The sequence below is a fragment of the Urocitellus parryii genome, chromosome 1 (genome assembly GCF_045843805.1).
Source record: "Urocitellus parryii isolate mUroPar1 chromosome 1, mUroPar1.hap1, whole genome shotgun sequence".
Lineage (NCBI taxonomy): Eukaryota > Metazoa > Chordata > Mammalia > Rodentia > Sciuridae > Urocitellus > Urocitellus parryii.
The window spans coordinates 73,074,094-73,094,060 of record NC_135531.1 but is presented as its reverse complement, the minus strand read 5'-3'; the positions used below and the strand labels follow the sequence as shown (position 1 = coordinate 73,094,060).

At 33.3% G+C, this 19,967-nt stretch overlaps 1 protein-coding gene across 1 annotated transcript in view; it reads right to left on the bottom strand.

The window, feature by feature from the left end:
• Positions 1-19,967, bottom strand: part of Adgrv1 (adhesion G protein-coupled receptor V1) — a 509,007-nt gene that overhangs the window by 398,619 nt on the left and 90,421 nt on the right. The window contains exons 34-43 of the mRNA XM_077795043.1: positions 19,259-19,468; positions 12,233-12,363; positions 11,538-11,637; positions 10,741-10,920; positions 9,991-10,154; positions 7,877-7,970; positions 5,800-5,878; positions 5,544-5,682; positions 4,816-4,957; positions 1,681-1,943 (exon numbers count right to left, since the gene is read on the bottom strand). Coding sequence (XP_077651169.1) covers positions 1,681-1,943; positions 4,816-4,957; positions 5,544-5,682; positions 5,800-5,878; positions 7,877-7,970; positions 9,991-10,154; positions 10,741-10,920; positions 11,538-11,637; positions 12,233-12,363; positions 19,259-19,468 — 1,502 coding nt within the window. The remainder of the gene's footprint in view (positions 1-1,680; positions 1,944-4,815; positions 4,958-5,543; positions 5,683-5,799; positions 5,879-7,876; positions 7,971-9,990; positions 10,155-10,740; positions 10,921-11,537; positions 11,638-12,232; positions 12,364-19,258; positions 19,469-19,967) is intronic.

The following is a 19,967-nucleotide window of genomic DNA, read 5'->3' as shown; positions in this document are numbered from 1 at the left end:
ACACAAAAGAATAGATACTATAAGGCCCTATTTATACAAAGCTCAAGAATCGGCAAAAATGAGTCAATTAAAACATTACAAAGTGGTTTCCTCTTGAAAAGGCAAGACACAAAAGAGAACCATCTGGGTAATAGTAGTGTTAATATCTTTAATCTGAGTGGAGGTATTATGGTTTGGATATGAAATGTTGTCCAAAGTCTCATGTGCTCAGAGGTAGACTTTTTGGAAAGTGATAAATCATGATGGCTCTGATATCATCAGTAGATTAATCCACTGATGGCTGAATGGATTACGTGTATTAAGTGGGTCACAAGGGATAGAGGTTGTCCTGGAAAGGTCTGGGTTCTCTCTGGCACTTTCCTCTTGCTTTCTGTTTTCCCCAGGTGCAATAAGCTGAGCAGCTTTCCTCAACTCCACCCTTCCACCAAGATGATTCTACCTTGGAGCCCGATGACATAGACTGAATCCTCTGAAACGCTAAGCCAAAATAAATCTTTCCCCACTAAGTTGTTCTTATCAGTATTTTGTTCATAGTGATGAAAAGCTAATACAGGTCATTATATGTGTGTATACTATGTTTAAAATCATTAATCCATATGCTTGGAATTGGTGCATTTTACTATTTATATGTCAAAATAAAAATGTGGAGCAAAAACAGTTGTGTGAGCCAAAAATATTTAATCCATATTTAAATATTAAATATTTAATATTTCTCTAATGTTTAATTTACCAAATGAACAAAAGTTTTACTTAAATACACGCCGAGAAAAAGACACAAAAAAATTACAGTAAAAAAAAAAAATTTTAAACATTTTAAATTACAAAAAAAATTATTAAGAGAAAAAATGTGAATAAAGCAATGACAAATTTTAATATGCTTCAAATTTGAACTTTTGTATTTTTCACAATTTAAGTGTGTCTTTGAAGAAATCAAAGATTTTAAATTTGGAAGAACGTTTAAAAAATGAACAAAAAATATGTTGAACTTTACAAAAACTTAAAATTGAGAAAGTTATTTGATTGTTAGATGAATTAGTTTAGAGGAAAGGGCTGCAAATATATTTCTTTAAAGCAGTATTTTAGCTAGCTTGAAAAATGTCTAAAGATAATGCGATGAACTAATTTAAACTTCAACTATATTTTTAAAAATAAAGTTTAGTAGGAACAGAAAATCAAAATACAGGAATAGAAAATATATAGAAAAATAAGTTGGGAAACCAAACTTATGTAAGGATAGATCACATTCATAATTAATCTCAAATCCAGGATTTTTCTCTTTAAAACACTATTCCTATTCTCAAACAGTTTGAAGCAGCAGTTACATGCTGTTTAATTAAAATATAGCAAAAAGAAATGACTGACTGGGGCTGGGAGCTTTTTTTTGGCTTATGCTTTACATATAAAGTGAAGTATACCATTTAAATAAGTTTGGAATTTAAAATAAAAAAACAATATGTGTATTTTTATTATTTACATATTTCTCTATTAATAGTAAATTCCTTCAGTTGCCCTCTATACATATTATATAGTACATTAGCACTTGTCACATAATAATCTAATCATGTCTTTATTTCTCACCTAAGTTGGAAATATCTTTTTCTTCTTTTGAGGATGCAGGGAAAAATATTTTGTAAATATTGGAGCTATAAGCTTCATCCTTATTAAAGTTGCATACTGTACCTTGAGTCGAACACCTTCTTCTAACACAATATAGCCTTTGGAAGGAGTCAGGTCCTTGGATTCTGTTGAAGAATTCACTTCTGTGACAATGAACTGAACTGTCACAGTTCCAAACAGTCCTCTTGCAGGTTCCCGAACAATGTACAAGACCGCAACGCTTTCCTGAACATAGAGAGCTGCTGGCTCTCTCAGGAAAAAGTGCTCACTGTTGTTAAATGATAGAACTCCAGGGCCATCATCATTAGCAAGGATGGTAATTACAGCTGTCAAAACAAAAATATTCAATGATAAATGAAAATAAGAAGGGCTGTTATAAATGCTGAAATGAGTGTGGATATTTCATTGGAAAGAAGGTCAACTCTCGACCTCAAGTGGTCATTCTAAGAGTACCTTTTCCTTTTTTTTTTTTTTTAAAGAGGGGTCATTTTTAAAGCATTACATAAAATTTCATGTTCCTTTATTATATGAAAATACTCTGCAATCTTAGAATGGAAGGTAGGTTTGTCAACCTGATGTGATGCTACCTCTCAGAAGTCAACAGCAGAGACCAAATTTAATGATGAAACAGTGAAAACATTCCCAGTAAAAATAGAAGCTAATCAATCCCTAAAAAACAAATGCCAAATGTCATCTTTGATATAAGGAGAGCAACTAAGAACAGAATAGGGAGGAAGAGCATGAGAAGAAGATTAACATTAAACAGAGACAAGAGGGGGGAGGGAAAGAGAGAGAGAAGGGAAATTGCATGGTAAAGGAAGGAGACTCTCATTGTTATACAGAATTACATATAAGAGGAAGTGAGGGGAAAGGGGAAAAAACAAGGGAGAGAAATGAATTACAGTAGATGGGGTAGAGAGAGAAGATGGGAGGGGAGGGGAGGGGAGGGGAGGGGGGATAGTAGAGGATAGGAAAGGCAGCAAAATAGCACATACACTAGTATGGCAGTAGGTAAAAAAAGTGGATGTGTAACCCATGTGAATCTGCAATATGTATATGGGGTAAAAATGGGAGTTCATAATCCGCTTGAATCAAATGTATGAAATATGAAATGTCAAGAGCTTTGTAATGTTTTGAACAACTACTAATAATAATTAAAAAAAGAAAGAAACAAGACAATGATGACTGCCAGCACTGCTACTGCTCAACATGTCCTGGAGCTCTCCGTCAGGCAAAGGTAATGGAAAAGAAGGTCTAGAACTTTCATCCTTAAATGAAATGCTTGTCTACTAACAAGATACAAGAAAAAAAATTATCATATGATAAGAGTTTGAAATATAAATTTAGAAGAGATTCAAGATAGTGGAATAGAGGAAGGTTGTGTTTCCAGTTACTCCATGACTCCACACTCAAGCAGCAGGAGAACTGCTTCTCAGCAAGGTGGGTAAAAGAGGGAACTCACTGGAATTCAATTTTAGACAATCATGGTCTCTTAGAAACTTAGAAATGAAGATGCATTGAACAAAGAACAAGAAAGAGTACATTGGAGCCAACTTGGTAGCAGCAGCAGGAGCAGCAGCAGCAGCAGCACTGGTTGGCTACAGAGGGGAGGGGTAATATATATAGAGAGAGAGACAACCTATTGGCATGGATGATAAAAACCTATGGATGATAAAAAGTCATAATTTAGCTATCCAGAGGCTGCACAACAAGCTCTTGTTTGAAATGTGCTTGTTGTGAAATCTGTTTCTCTCAACTGACAAGGGAAGACCTGACATGGAAGCCATCTTGAGGAGGCCACCTTGCAGTTTGCTGCTGCAGAAGCCTGTAAGATCATACAAGAACTGCCATAATGTCCCATCATGTGGCCCAACGTGTACCTAGTAGAACACAAATGCAAGAGTTACGGAGAATATTGTACCCATGGCGATTCAAGTAAGAAATACAGAGGGGAGTGCAACTCACTAACCCTTTGAGTCTGGTGGCTCACATGACCAGCTGAAGAGGTCATGAAACTGAACAAGTGGGTGTGAATACACTTAGGGACTAAGTGTGGGAAGGCCATGTTTGTGGGCAGCAGAGTGTGTAAGACTTACAGAGACGTGTAACACGTGGAGAGGACTGGCTTTCCTGTCCTACAAATAGAATTCTAGGGAGATTCCTGAGATCCTGACAGCAATTGTCATCAGCCTGGCACTAGGAATGTATGTTCTCCAGGGAAGACAATATTCAACAAAGTCCTTAAGCTCTGATTAGACCTAAGCCCTAGCCACCAGAACATCACTACTAGGACTGTGCAGAAGCCCCACACTTGGAGTGCATCAATGTTATCTGTCTGCACAAAACTGCAGTTGATAGTACTTCCCATTCCTTCCTATCTTATAATGGTAAGCAGGGAAGCTGAAAGCTATTTCAAACAACTTCAGTGTTAGGCCAATCCAGTGGGCAGCTTAGTGAACAACACAAAAAGAGGAAGGAGTTAACCCCCCAACCAAGGTTGTGTCTCTTACTCTCAATACATAGCCCAAGAAGAAACAGAATGACAGTTGAGCATAGGCACCAACATCCACCTTTATCAACACTTTGAAACACCTAAGTGGAGATAATTCTTTAAGTGTGCATGTGTGTATGTAATCTTGCTGGAGTGATTGGTTGGTAGACATACATACATACATACATTTGTTTTTTTTTTTTTTTATCTCAGTTTTAGCATTTTTTAAACATGTTTATTTTTCCTTGAATTGACCCTTAAGGGTCTGTGTTTTTGTCTTGTTAATTTTGGTTTTGTTTTGTTTCTTTTTTTACTTGTTTCTCTTTCTCTCCTTTTTTTTCTTCTCACAGTCAAATTCTCTTGCTCATTCTTTTTCTTTCCCTTTATTTTGTTTTATCTATTTTTTCTCCTCCTTCTTTATAGCCATCACTTGAGACATCTGTTCTGTATTCTCTCTGTTCATGTTTTGAACATTCTAAATTGAGGAAATGACTCAATAGTATCTTTAGTACCAACTAACTCTTTTTTTTTGGTTCTTTACATAAATATACACATTCAAAAACACTGACATAGAATTCCAAGATGCCTAATTTAAAATGTTTTTTATTCTAAGTAGAAATCATCAAGTCTCTCTAATCTGCCTTTCCCCCATATTAGGGAAACCAGCATGAGAAAGAGGTGGCTATGGAGAAGAAATTGTCAAATACCTATTGTCTGTTGCCCCAGTTCCAGTCCAGGAGAAGGATTTGTTAAAATGAGCTGAAATTTTTCATCTCCTTCTGGAATGTCATCATCAAGAATCATGATTTCTATATTTTTATGTCTTTCTCCATCAGAAAAATGAAGAATCTGGTTAAAAGTTAAAAGGAATAATATCATTTAAAAAAAACATTTTTTAATAAAATGTTTGGGATGAAACAATATAGTTGTGAACACAAAGAATTAGCTATCTTAATTTATTTAAATTGACAGTGTTTTATTTGAAAAGTAAAATTTATGGAGGAAAAGAAAAAGCTGAACATCTGATTAAGGGGAAAAAGTTACTAAGAAACAAAGTAAAAAGTTTTTAAAACACAAAGTGTTTCAGTAAGTTAAAAACAATGAAATAAAGGATAAAAATTTCAAGATAAGAAACACTTTGAGAAGGTCATCTAATGATATGAGTTCCTTAACACAAGATCTGTATTCTCCAATATCAATTGTTACAATAGAAAAATTAATCTGCACAGAATAATTGTTACAATAAGACTAAATTTATATTACTTACTAAAATACTAAAATTATTTTGCCACATGAAAATCTGTTCTAATTTACTGCGAATTGGGTTATATAATAGTGTACTAATTTATGTAGGACATAAGTCACTATAATTCTCAGGGAGCAGTAATTTTAAAATAATGCATAAAGGTCGTCTGGGATAGATGTTAAGACCTACCACTGGGGTGAAGATGTAATCCAGCCCCAGTTGTGCTTCCAAATTCTGGGCGTACACAAACAAGGACACATGGCCAAGAGACTCTCCACTCCTGTGCGCTACCAATATTACACTTTCATGGGTTTCGTTTACTTCAAATCTGTAAGAACAGAAAGAGAAAGTAAAGAAAGTATTTTTTTTCCTATTTTGAACTTCTATTTGGTAGATGGTAAAAGGTCTGAAGCTTGGAGAAGGGTTCACAGAGCCGTGGGATCACCTGCTGTGCTGCCATTGGATCATCCCTCGGGCACCATCGTTGGCATCAATAATGATTTGTGCAGTCAAGCCTTCTGAATCTGAAAAATATGCAGACATATTTAAATAAATACAAATTTATTACTATAAATTTTGTATAAAGTTTTATTATTAAACTTTAAAATTTTATTATGCTTGATCTAGAATTTAAAGAATTTATTCCCTATGAGATTATATAATTCCTAGTATGAATATTGCTGATATTACTCAAAAGATTTTAAGACTACAAAGGCACCAATGCTAATAACATCTGAAAAAGACCACTTTGCTAACAAGAGTCACTGACTTATAAAACTTAAATCAACCACGAACAGCATGAAATAATAAGCAATTAAGGTTATGGAGCTTTTCCTATTATTTTAATAAAATTTAAAACTTGGCACCTCTGTTCTGTAATAGAACTGTTTCAGATGGGAAGGAGTAGAGAGGCAGAAAAAAGAGGTAAAAGAAATGAGAAGAGAAGGGCAGGCCAGGAGTGGCACAGAGACAGAGACAGGTCTGGTAAAGAGACACAAGGACAGGGATGCACAAACCAGAAAGCAAGAAAGATGGGGTTTCTATTAAGGAGAAGGAGAAGGAGAAGAAGAAGAAGACTTTGTAGAATGAAAAAAGAGACTAAGATTGAAGTGAATTTCTCTTATCATTTTTATTTTGTACTCTGTCCATCAAGCTTAATATGTTACCAATACCTTCTATTCAGTCTTGAAATATTAATAACCCTGTTACTTATGTTTGTTGGTTGTTTTTTTTAATATTTGCTCTTTTCCTTAGTCTAGGTTGCCTGTGACAGCTGCACAGGTAGAGAAAGGAGTAGGGGTTTATGCACTTCTCTCTAGATTGAAGAGAGCAATACTGAGAGAATATAAAACCAAGAGATAATATAAAACTAGGATTTGTGCCCATCAGAGTATCCCAGCCCTGCCATTTCATAGCTGTGTGATTTTGGTCATATTATTTAGTTTCTCTAGCCTCAGTCCCCTCATCTATAAAATGAGAAGATGTAAGTAACAGCAGTTTGTCACTGAAAACATATGAAATAGGAGCATCATAATGCATTGAACATCACTCACCTACTCAAGCCACCTCTAATATGAATATCACAGAAACAGGAAGTATTTTATTAGTTTTCTTAGTATGAAAAATGTTTATCATGTAATCAGACTCGATGGAACAGCCAAGTCATTGCACTTTTCTATTTTTTTGCAAAAGATCTGAAATTTGTCAAACAATAATATGTAGGAAACTAATTACTTCCTTTCAGTGTTTTCAAACTTGTCACAATGAGTCTCTGATGTGAATAAGGAATGCTGTTCCTCAAGCCACTGGGCTTGCCCAGGCTTCTTCTTCACCAGGTTAATGTCCCCTGGGTGCAATATTCTTTCTACCCTCATGATGGGGCCATGGAGCTGGGCACCCTCTGTGCTACTCACCCCCACCCCTAGTGGGCCATCACACACACACTCAGGCTTCAGACAAAATTCCTTAATACTAAAACATTCAAACTGCAAACAGGAGTTTTTGCTCCAACATGGGAAGTCATCTTTTTAAAGGAATCTACATAAATCTATACCAAAGTTCAAATTTTACCTTTCAGTCTGTAATGAATTAACTGAGTCTTTTCTAAAGCATGAAAAGAAAAAGATCAAAGGTCAAAAAAGAATCAGAGAACACAACAAACAAACAAAAGATCTCTTACCAAAAAGAAAATAAAATCACCTGAAAGTTGGAGAACTAATGAAAATAGCTAATTAAATGTTTAAAGAATATGAAAATAAAATGCCTTCCCAAGAACTTATTCTATTTTGAGGATTACAAATTTGCTTATAAAATAAGTTGTAAAATGTAAAGACCACCACATAATAATTCTTAATGTGTTTATACTATCCAACACCCAAAATCACAATAATGCTGCTCTCTAAAATAAATGTAAAAAGCTCACATAGTTGAAATGAACAAACACGCTTCTGATTAAAAATGAAGTTACTTTACTTCACTGGAAGGAAGTAAAATGAAACAAGCAAACAAAAGAGCCATCATACCTAGTCTTGGAGGAAAAGAGGTTAAAGGGGCCATGATAAGTTCCACATAGGTTAAATTCACCAGGAAATATTCTTCTAGTTCAGGTATATCATCCTACAAAAATTACATCCATTAAATTCCTTTAATTATGCTTTCAAAAGAATTAAAAATCAAAAGCTATTTTTAAGTTGTCTTACAAATATATATGCATCAAAGTATATAGAAAGTATCAAAATGAAATTGCAGCAGAAAATATCTAAATTGGAAAAAAATACAAGTATTAAACTTATACCTAGCTGTATAGGTTGAACAATATGAAACCACTTAATAATATATTTTCAGCCTAGACCTATATAATACACAAACCAATTATATGAATATATAAACCTGGTTATTTTAAATGTAACATGAACAAAACATTTTAAATTCCATAATATCCAATGTTTAGAATGAGGGATAGAATGATATCATTATAATACACACACACACACACACACACACACACACACACATTACATATATGCTTTGCAATGAAAGAGATCTTCAAAATTCTATAATTTTAGGTAAGTTGCTTAAATATTAAGGCTCCAATTCAATCATATTTATAATGGAAGAAATAATAGCTACTTTGGGGTGAGATTGTAATAATAATTTAAAATAATGTTTGTGGAGTACATGATCTACAGACAATACTTTTTAAGTGATAGTTATTATTATTAATCATTAGACCACATAATACCAATGAAAAACAAGGCTGGTGCCCAAAAAGTAAAGATAAGCAAAATCCATGTCAGGAGGAACCAGCCAACCACTAATAGTTACACACTGTGTAACTATTGCTTTTGTTTATCAAACCTGCAGTGTTTTAATCTAGTGCTACTCAAAGAGCAGAAAAGGTTGTAAACAGCTAGGGAGAAAGAAAAGTGAAACTGAAAACCCATGTTTAAAAATTTAGACTATGGGGGAAGAAAAGAATGGCTATATATTTTCTGTTTTTAAAACTAACATAACTAAGGAATAATCCACTTACTTAAATTCAGTTACATTAACAGATGAGACATTTGAAAGATGACTTGCCTGTGATTTTTGTTAAATCCTGTGTTACCTATTACATACTGATATAATATTACCTTTTATTTTATAGATTTGGAAATCTCATAATGCTACCTTAGCTCATAGTGCCACAGAAATCAATAAAAGCTACTCACTTCAGATGGCTTATCCTACTTTTAAATTCATAAAAATAAAAGACCCTGAGAGAATAGAAGCTTTTAAAAATGGAATCCCCAAAATATATAGTAAATTGAAAAATATTTTTTTCAAATGAAATATTCATGCTCCACTACATACCATCCCCTAACCTCACTATAATACTATTTTTATAAACCTCTTGGAAATGTATTTTAGTAGCTGAAACACTAAGCCCTAAATCAACATGGGAGTTCACAATATGAAAAATTATTTAAAGTACAATTTCGGCCACCAATGATTACTTTAAGCTTGACCATAATCACATTTTATGGTATCAGTCTCTAGTGAGGTACCTTCTGTCTCTAATTTAACAGGTTCTACCCACAAAGACTGTGACCTACATGGATTTTCTGGTCCAATAAATTGTTTGGAGTAATCAAAATGCTCCTTTGGAACCTCTTAGGCCAGTTTCTTCCTATAGGGAACTGCCCTGAGGAAATTCTCTTTTTCACAAGATGTTTCTATAAGCAAAAGCACAAAAGCAGGATAGCCCATCTAAACAGGAGGAGAAACTTCTGTGTGATTTGGAAAAAAAAATTCATGAAAAATAATAAGCTGATTTAAAGGAACCAGAAGAGGGAATGAAACAGAAATGAATTCAAGAGTTTCTGGAGATTATAGTTGTAAACTATACCAACTTTATATTAAAGGCAGAGTAATGTTTTAATATAGAGAGAATTAAAAATTATCACATTATCTTAGCTTTCATGAAATTCATTACTTAAAAAGGGCTTGCATGTTTTGCTTGCTGACTTGTACTTCTACTGTTTGGTAGAAATCTCTTCCTGGAAATATTAATATGTTTTAGGATATTCTCTCAGGTTCTACTTTGGGGTTACTTCAGGTTTAATATAATAACAGGAAAATAACAGGGGAGTTTTACCTCAAGTATAGTGATGTTGATGGCTGCTGCTGTTTCCCCTTCTTCTAAAATCAGAAAGCCAATTACTGGGACAAAATCAACTTCTGCTTCTGCAAGATTTCCCTCAGTTTGATTCTTCAGACTCAACATTCCAGGAACGGTGGTATACGTAACATTGATAGCTCCTAATTGAATTGGTTCAAAAAGGTTTTGTAGTTATTTAAACTTCTAAATAAGTCTCACTGTGTCCTCGGCTTTTCCTTTAGCAACTGCAGTAACTTCTACTGTTGACCTCAATTCCTTGGCCTTTCCAATTTCCACAGTCTTTACCATGTGAGGATCAGCGATGGCCCTTTCTGGGTAAGGCATACAAACCCCACCTGGGGACTCCGAGTTTGTGTAATAAAATTGATGATGTGCTAGTCATGAGCCTAGACCTAAGGTTTTCACTTGCTTTCTTGTGCTTCTACTTGTCCAGGAGAAGAATAAAAAACATGGAGAAGAGCCAGCCCAGCCAAGTCCAGTGTTATCAGTGAACCCACATGCCACCTCCTACCACATGCTACTGAGATTTGTTACACATCATTTCTGTGCAAATAGATAATTCCCTTGGAATCTTTTTAAAATTAAAGAAGTTAGAAAGTACTAAACCAAACTAATAAATATCATTTTTTCCTTCCCTGATTTAGTTTAGTAATGGCTTTATCCACACAAGTAGAATACTTAGAAAGCCCTTGCCAGAAACCCCATTCATTCTAGAGCAATACAAACCTAGAGATCCAAATTCTCTGTTGATGAAAAGCTGAATTGTTATGTTAGCCTCCTGCAGTAAGACAAATCTTGATGAAAGAGCAAAATTTAAAACTCCATGTGGTTCATCACTGGCTTCCACCGTCAAGACAGCTGAGTATCCTTGAGTATCAAGCAGAGCAATTCCTGCTGGTGGAACTCCTAAAAATATCAGGGACCCCATTAGGAAACCTAACAGCAATTTGGCATTAACATCTAAATATGTAAAACATATCCCCACTCTAAAGCATTTTAAAGTCACCAGAAAGGGTTCTCCTTTGTCACATCTCTACAGAAATCTCCAGGTGACAAAGATCCTGCATTCCATCCACCCTTCCAGAGAGTAAATCATGAAGTTTTCACTTGGCATATTATTGTCATTATTGATTGTATTTGTTATCTGAATTTCAGAAATGGAGTAGAATCTAAGGAAAGTACCTAGATGTCTACTCAAAAATGACTAAATTTGAATTGTTATATACTGTAATTGGTCTAAAATCCAAATGAGTTTGTTGACATAAAATTAATTTCAAAATTTTCTACCCTTGAAATATATTTCATTCCATAAATAACTATTTAGCAAAACATTTTAGAGCTTTTTTCACTTGTCCACAAAGTATTCCCAATCCTGTGCTAGTGTTTTTTGGATCTAACATTTCTATGGAACAGACAATATTTAAAGTAACATTTTTAAAATTGATATTTAATTGTTAGAAATACAGAAAGCAATACCGTTTCTTTTTTGAAAAGAAAAAGTTCAAAACTGAATTCTGAACTACCTTGTGTCCTGACATCGTACAGAATGACTTGATACACTTCTTTTTCCTCAGGAATGTTATCATCCAACAAATGCACCAATATTGTTTGATTCATTGTCCCCTATGTCAAAAAGAAAGAAATCCATCTTTGTTTTGTTACTGAACATAAACGATCTCCTCATTGTATTAACCTTATAAATCATGCATCCAAACATATTTTCATTTAAACAAACATGTCTGTGAATTAATGAAATAAATTAAATAATAAATATTGACATGAGAAACCAGGCTTAAAGCAGAAAGGAGCTAAGTGTGGAAGATGCTGAAGGCTGAGTTAATTTAATGTAAATATTATCTCATGAGCACTATTAAAACCTTCACACAAAGCAGTAAGTTGGGGAGATTTTTACAACAGTGCTGAATAGGAAAAAAAAAAAATGGAGAAAGGGAAAGAAGATACCAGTGTTGCAGAGATGTCAGTTACACAAAGTCCACTATAGTATACAGGCAGAGGTAATAACTATTTGACTTAATACTCAGAAAGTGAAAATGAAAAGAAAAAGAATGCATACATCATCAAAGAAGAATTCATACCACTGGGTGTGAAAAGAGAGAATGATGATAACTACAATACAGTGATGTTGATTTCTATCCCATTTTCCTCAACACTGTTTTTTCCTAGAAATTTATGGTGAAACTTTTCTTTGTGGTATTACCTCAGGAAAGAAGAGTTGTCCAGTAAAGTTAGCAATATTGAATTCTATATTTTGTCCAATAATTTTCCAGTTAACAGTAACATTTCCTCTACCAGGAGGTGTTCTTATCACATGGAATTGCAACATTTCTCCTGCAAGTGAAATGTCCTCATTGATAAGTACTTAATGGAAAATGAGCATTTACATTTGAACTCAACAAAACCCAAATATCAAGCATGCAGCTACTGCAGCAACTTTTCCAAGAACATTACAAAGCCGATCTGTTTTATATTCTCTAGAAGCCTTATTCATGCTTATTGCTTATTAACACTGAGATTCCACTTCTAAATACTTTCATTCAGGAAATTCAGTATATAAAATTTATAAGAGCACATGCTAAAATGGGAAACACAAACTAGTATACACTCCAAAACATGCACCAGAACATGAATGTTCTGCAAGTCAAAGAAAATAATAAAGTCCTCATGATCAAAACTATAACATGAGCAAATTCTTTCTTCACTTTTCAAAAGGAAACAAATTCCTTACACCGATATGCAATGTGATTTTACACAATGCATGCATAAAAATGCTTGCAAATACCTGAAAATCACATTTCTTTAGATTGTAACTTACATATACCATCAATGATTTTGTTTTATAGAAAGAAATACAAAGGAAAGGTGTCAAATCTATATATCAATGTCTGTAACTTCATCAAAGTCACAGTCATTTGGCCCAGATAACAAGTATTTTAGATACTTCTCATTCCTGGTTTTTATCTCTATGTATCATTTTATAAAACTGGAGAAAATCATAAGAATTTCTTTTTCGTATTGATAGAAGTGGGAAGAAAATTACTAAGAAAAATAAGCTGATGACTATGTGACTTGCTGAAAAAATACTCAATTCACTAGTTTTATATGATGATGAATACATGTGAATGTATTCTAATGAAAAATAAAGAATACTGTTATAGAAAGATAAACAGAACAATGCTTAAAAGGTTTAAAAGAACACATCCTTATTCAAATTTTATAACACAGATATATAATTGAAATCCACAACTATGCATTTAAAAAGTCACTTTTACTCAGTTATCCAAATAGCTTTAGCAAGAACTCCAACATTTTTAAAACAAGGGAGTAAAGACAAAACAATAAAATGTAATATTTTATCAAACTACTACAGTTTATATTTCTAAAGATAATAAAATGAATACATATTTCTAATAGAAATTTCTTAAATAAAAAATCATTGATTTATTAATTTAGAAACAATTATATTAATTGCTAAAAAAATAATTTTTCATACTAAATTTTAACACATAAATTTAATGTAATGAATCATTTTTGGAGAGTAGAGAATACATATAAAAAAGATAAAAGCATTACAAAAATGTTTCATTTTTGTTTCATTTTAAGTATTTCAATACAAACATTAGTAATCTAAGTATTGGCTTTTCCTTTTCTTTTCTTTTTTTTTTTTCTTAGCACATAAATACTGCAAGTGAAGAATCAAATTCTCTAAAATATTATGTATAACAGAAAAAATGTCCAATCAGCCATAATTGCCAGCATACTATTTAATTTTTTTATTTGTATAACTTATTTGAATAAAATATAGACAGACAGTACTATCAAACTCTGGAGTTTCTCTATTGTACAAATTTCTTATAGAGCAACTTAGTGCTGAAAAATAAGTTTGTTACTGAAAAGTATAGGAAAATCCTTGAAGTTAAGATGTTTCACCTGCAATGTTGTCTGCTTACACAAATAAAAAGGTCCTAAAGTCATAGTTTTCAAATATTTATGAGTCGAAAGTCTGATAATAGTTCAAAAATAAAATTATGATAGTTTGATTAAATGCAAAAAGGCAAAAAAAAAACCCACGAATAGCAAGAAAATAAAATGTGGGTCAATAAAGATCCATGTTGAAGGGGGACTTAAAATAATAAAAAAATTATGGCTAAAATTTGTATATGAAGATTTGGGAATCAATATTCCATTCTGAGGTTAAAATAAAAGTGAAATGTTGAAGAGAAGAAAAAAAAGTATTCCCACAAACTTACTATGTGGAAAAATATGCAGTATAACACTACTTTAAAAATTTCACTTCTGAAAATTTAACAAGTTGCCATAAAAATAACTTTCAAGAAAACAATGAAAGAAACAAAATCTGAAGTATGGGTACAATGGGCACACACACATACACACACATCCAGATAAGTGAAAAGTAAACAAAGTATTTCTTTTTTTTTTTTTAAGAGAGAGTGAGAGAGGAGAGAGAGAGAGAGAGAGAGAATTTTTAATATTTATTTTTCAGTTCTCTGGCGGACACAACATCTTTGTTGGTATGTGGTGCTGAGGATCGAACCCGGGCCGCACGCATGCCAGGGGACCGCGCTACCGCTTGAGCCACATCCCCAGCCCCAACAAAGTATTTCTTAAACACATAATCTTATAAACCTATTGCAAATTTATCATGCCAAAAGTAAGAATAGTGTGCAAATTTTTCTAAACAATAAAATGTTGAAATTGATTCTTCTTCCTAACACAGACACCTAGAAGCTAGGCCTATTTAAAATGCAATTGAGACAAAAGCAGTGGATATACTACAGGGTCACCTTCTACCAAAACACAGAATTGACCAACAAAGTTAAGGGAAAACAGGAAGACTCAGAAACAAGTGCTTAGTCTTCAAAATCTAAGATGAAAGACAGTAGGAAAATTCTTGAGAGTGTATGTTCAAGTTATCCCATAAGAAACATTTTCCTAGGTGCTATACTGCCTTCTGGTTTTTCCCAAGAATGAAAGTTGGAGGAACACCCTCAACTATCAAAATCTGACCACTTTACTTGAAAATCATCTTGATATAAAATTCACGAAGTCCACCCAAAGTGGACAATACATTTCAAGCTTCAGGCAAAAGATCTATCAAATAGTGTCTAGACCTAGCCTAATACACATAAAGAAAATAAAACAAAAATGTTTCATCCACTTATTCCTCAAACCAAGATTCTTTTTATAAAGATAAATGGCAACTATGAGGTATATAAAATAATAGAAAACAAAATACAGAAAAATAGCTTAGTCAATAAATGATACATGATACATATGGATCACCCAAATTTATTGACTCTACAATGAAAAGAAAATGGTTAAATATTATAGGAATAGGAATAATTTGAATCATAGACTGCCAATGTGAACACTTTGAAAAAAAACAATTTCTAATATAGCATACCAATATTGGTATTTTTTTAAATAATTACATTTCTTATTCAAATATTTATGTAAAAAAGCTTCATGCTGTCTCTAAGAAAAGAAAAAATTTTAAATCTATTGAACATGACATGATGATTATGATGCTGCTGAGTTGGGTGAGTGAAAAATCTAACACAGGTTTATAAAAAGTACATTTATGCACGATTTGCAATCACAGTAAAGTCCATTGTCCCATATTTCTAAATTCTGTCCATTACATTTGGAAAAAGTAATATTTACCACTGGTCATGTCTCTAATTGCTTTAGGACAAAACATAGAAATAGGATTCCTCAGAATTCAATACATAGCAATTCCTTCCTGTAAATCACAAATGGAATTCTAGAGCCCAAAGTCCAGTATCATCCACATTTTAAATCTAATCACACAGATGAAGTTCCAACACTAGCCAGAAGCAGTGTTAACATTGTTGAGAGCCCACAGAATATGATTTTTTACTCTATTTTTTAGCAGTTATCCTTGAAGAATCACCATGAGGTTTTTATTAGTTCACTTTAGTAAACTCATCTTAATACACATTTCTCTATGAAGTTTTTGTAGTAGTATTATAAAGAATACATACATAAAATACTGAATTCTTAAGGTTCATTATGATTTTGAAAAAATAAAATTAATTTAGGCTGTCAGAAATGGCTTAGGAATAAAGTGGGGGAAGTAAGAAATAAAAATTACCCTTCACTTTTATTTGAAAGGTAAATAGCTATGGAGTGCTCATGCAAGCAATAAAAACAATTCAGTGTTTTCTTTCCCATACCAAACACAGAATCATAGACTGGTATGCTGATGCAGATTTTTAACCAATAACCCACTTAAACCATGTATTTTAATTACAAATCCATTTTCCTCTTTATGTCTCCTGCAGTACCCAGCTGTCGATAAATGAAGATACCAGAATACTGTTTTCAGGTGAAGTTCATCCAACCCAAAGAGAATACAGGTGCTGGTGTCTGAAATTTCTCCAAGATCTTTGGTGCCCAGAAGGAAAGCCTTGGTTTCTTTAGAAACCATGCATTACTATCATCACCACTAGACACTCACAGGATGCACGTGCGCAATACTAGGTATCTTACAGTTAAAAACTCCTTACGTTAATGCTGGACATTAATATTTTTTGTATTTTTTAAAAATGAAATTCCAGAGCTGGGGTTGCGGCTGAGTGGTGGAGCACTTGAATGTGTGAGGCACTGAGTTCAACTCTCAGCACCACATATAAATAAGTGAATAAAATAAAGGTCCATCAACAACTAAAAAAATATTTTCTTTAAAAAATGAAAAATTCCATCATATCACAGCAAAGCACATGTCTAGTCTAGCTCTAAATTCCTTCTTTCATCTAACCTTCCCTGGCCTTAGCTTTATTTGTAGCCTCCATACCATCAACACTTAAATTCTCTATTTATACAGTATTCCCTGCCCAAGTTTCTTCAACAAAGCAAAAGCAAATTCAATATACTCCTCTTTAATTTATTTTCTCCAATGTTGCTCCTTTCCTTGTTCTCAGGGCCAAAGAGCAGTGCTTCTCAAAATTTTATACTATAAAAAGGCTGGGGTTGTAGCTCAGTGGCAGAGCGCTTGTCTAGCATGTGTGAGGCACTAGGTTCCATCTCCAGCACCACATAAAAATAAATAAATAAACAAAATAAAGGTATTTTTAAAAAGAGAACACATGGAATACAAGCCCATAGATAATGCTTCTGGATATCAAAGCAAAGTGAAACTGGTGTAAAAGTTTATCTCATCATAGACCATTAGCATTCTGTGAACGGAAATAGGCCTGAGGACATGAGGACACTGCTTTTTTTTTTTTTTTAGTTGTAGATGGACACAATCCCTTTATTTTATTTATTTATTTTTATATAGTGCTGAGGATAGAACCCAGTGCCTCACACACGTTAGGCAATCGTTCTACCACTGAGCCACAACCCCAGTCCGAGGACCCTGCTTTGAGGGCACTCCCCAAAGGCCACTACATCCTTTAGTTTATCCTTAGATATCATCTTTCTATCCCCAATTTTTCTTTATAATCCATCCAGAGCTGCTACTATTTTCTCTAGCCCACTTGAAAATCTTACTTGTTGGTTACATTAGTATGAGACCCATTGATTACTTCCTTATTCTGGTAATTGGTGAACATTTCTCCCTAGTTTCTTCTGACCCTCTTGGTCCTCTGAGCGATTACTTTCCCAGTATCTTAGCTTGCTGTTCTACATGATTACATCCTTGATAACTTGTTTTCTCCTATGTTCCCAAAGATTGTATTTTCCTGATTTCAACTATTTGAAAATTCAACTTCTATCTCTGAGATAGAAATAAAGTCTCTTACCAAATTCTTCCTTTCACATGGACATTACTACTCACATTCATTACTCTTTCAATTAAAATCACTTAACATGTTTATCAAAAATCCTTGCATTGTCAGGTTCTGCAGCAAATACAAATTCAAACAAAACAGTCTCTCCTCACAAGGTGCACTGTAGTGTGGGCTTTGGATCCAGTGTAGCTGGGTTTAAAGCTCCACCTCTGATCTCCAATTCAATTTCCTTATGTAAAAATCTTGTGTATTCAATTATACCCAGTTCATAGGACTGCTGCTAAAATGAAGTGAAATAACTGATGTGGAACAACTATCACACAGAAAATACCCCATAAATATTCTTGTTGTCATTAATATTAACTATCCCAGCAGTGACATTTTATTCTACTATGTTACAAAAAAAATTTTTGATAGTTAACGATTTGTCTTTAGATTGGGTTTATGGCAATTTGTTAGTCACTCTTAATCAGTGTTGCTAAGACAACATGCAATTCTAAACCATTAACAATAGTAAAGAGTGTCAGAAAATGGCTCAAACATTTGCACAGATAAGTTCAATAAACTTGCAAGTTGGGAGAATATACTAAGGAGGCAGATGGTAAACACTGAAATGCATTCAGTTTCTAGCACAGTCACAAATTAGTTATTTGACCTTGTCAAGTCATTTGATTTCTCAGCTTTGTTTTCTCATCTGTAGAGATCCATATACATGATCTATATCCTTTTTATTTCTTAATTCTTTAAGATAAAATTATTTTTTAATTCCAAATACAAACTATGTGCTGAAACAATCTGTAAATTTTTTTTGAATCTCAAAAGAGGCTTATTCAAAGACAAACAAAACAAAACAGTTGTAATATCTAAAACACAAAAATTAGCCTATATATGATATGCAATAAAAAATAAAGATTCAAGAAAATTACAGTATTTCAAGACAAAAAAAATATAGATATTACATAAGATTTTCCAGTTTGGCACTCTTTATAAAACATACAAAAACAATATAAAATCAAGGCTAAAATGTTCACTGATTTTAATCTAGTACTTGTTTTTAACAGGGAGCCAATATTTCACTGTTTCATAGTAATAGCTACTAAAAAGCATATACTATATTTGCCAAGAACTGTGCCAAGCACTTTATACTTATTAGCTCACTTAATCCTCATGAAGAAACCTGTGAAATAAGTAATATTTTGCCATTTAACAGATGAAAAACCTGGACATCCCACACCAGTGGAGAGTGGCAAGCTGGAACACAGTATCATTCTATAAGCCTCCTACATCTAGTTAAGCAGTTCACTAAGCCTCCTCCCAAACAGGTCCCGCTTGGATGAAAACACACAGTTCAACAAAATAATTAAAGGAAAAAAATCACAAGCTTTAAAACACTAGGCAAAAAATGATACCCATAGAAAAGAAAATGAATGTGCTCAGAAAAAAGAACCCACCTTCATGACCAATGACAGATCTGGAAGCAGTCTGAAAGCTAACAATTCCTGCCACATTGTCATTGGCCAAAATGTTCACTCTCACAGTGTCGGAACTGGGCAAAATTCTACTTCCTCCTTCAGTGTACACCAAACTAACTATGATGCTTTCATCATCCTCTGGATCAGAATCATCCAGAATGGTTAAAATGGCTGTCTTTTTGGTTTCACCTATAAAAAAAAATATTAATGGAATTAAAAACCAAAGTTAAGAAAATCACCAATGTAGAGAACTCAAAAAGGCCCCAAATAATCTCTACCTTAAAAAGTGAAGTAAAAAATAATGTGAGTTCATTATAATAGCTCAGTATTTGGGGCAATATTCACACCATTAAAATCAAATTTTCTTTGTTCATCTCTCTATTTTTTTTTACACATAAAGCACCATAAATACTCATTAATGTGTAGAAAAGAACATTCTGAGTTACTAAAAAGTTAAAGGGTAGAATTATTTCAAAGAATCATAGCTTTATTTCCTGGTCTTTAAAGAACAATGACCTAAGTAGAGAATAAGCTTTAAAAGCATTTTATATCTAAGAACAGTTCCTTTAAAGACAATGGGGTCTCATTCTCATTCTGGCATTATTGTGGGACATTTTTAATCAGGTATTCAACCTAACACCTCCCTGAAAAACCAGAAGCACACAGGGAATTGTGATCAAAATGGCAG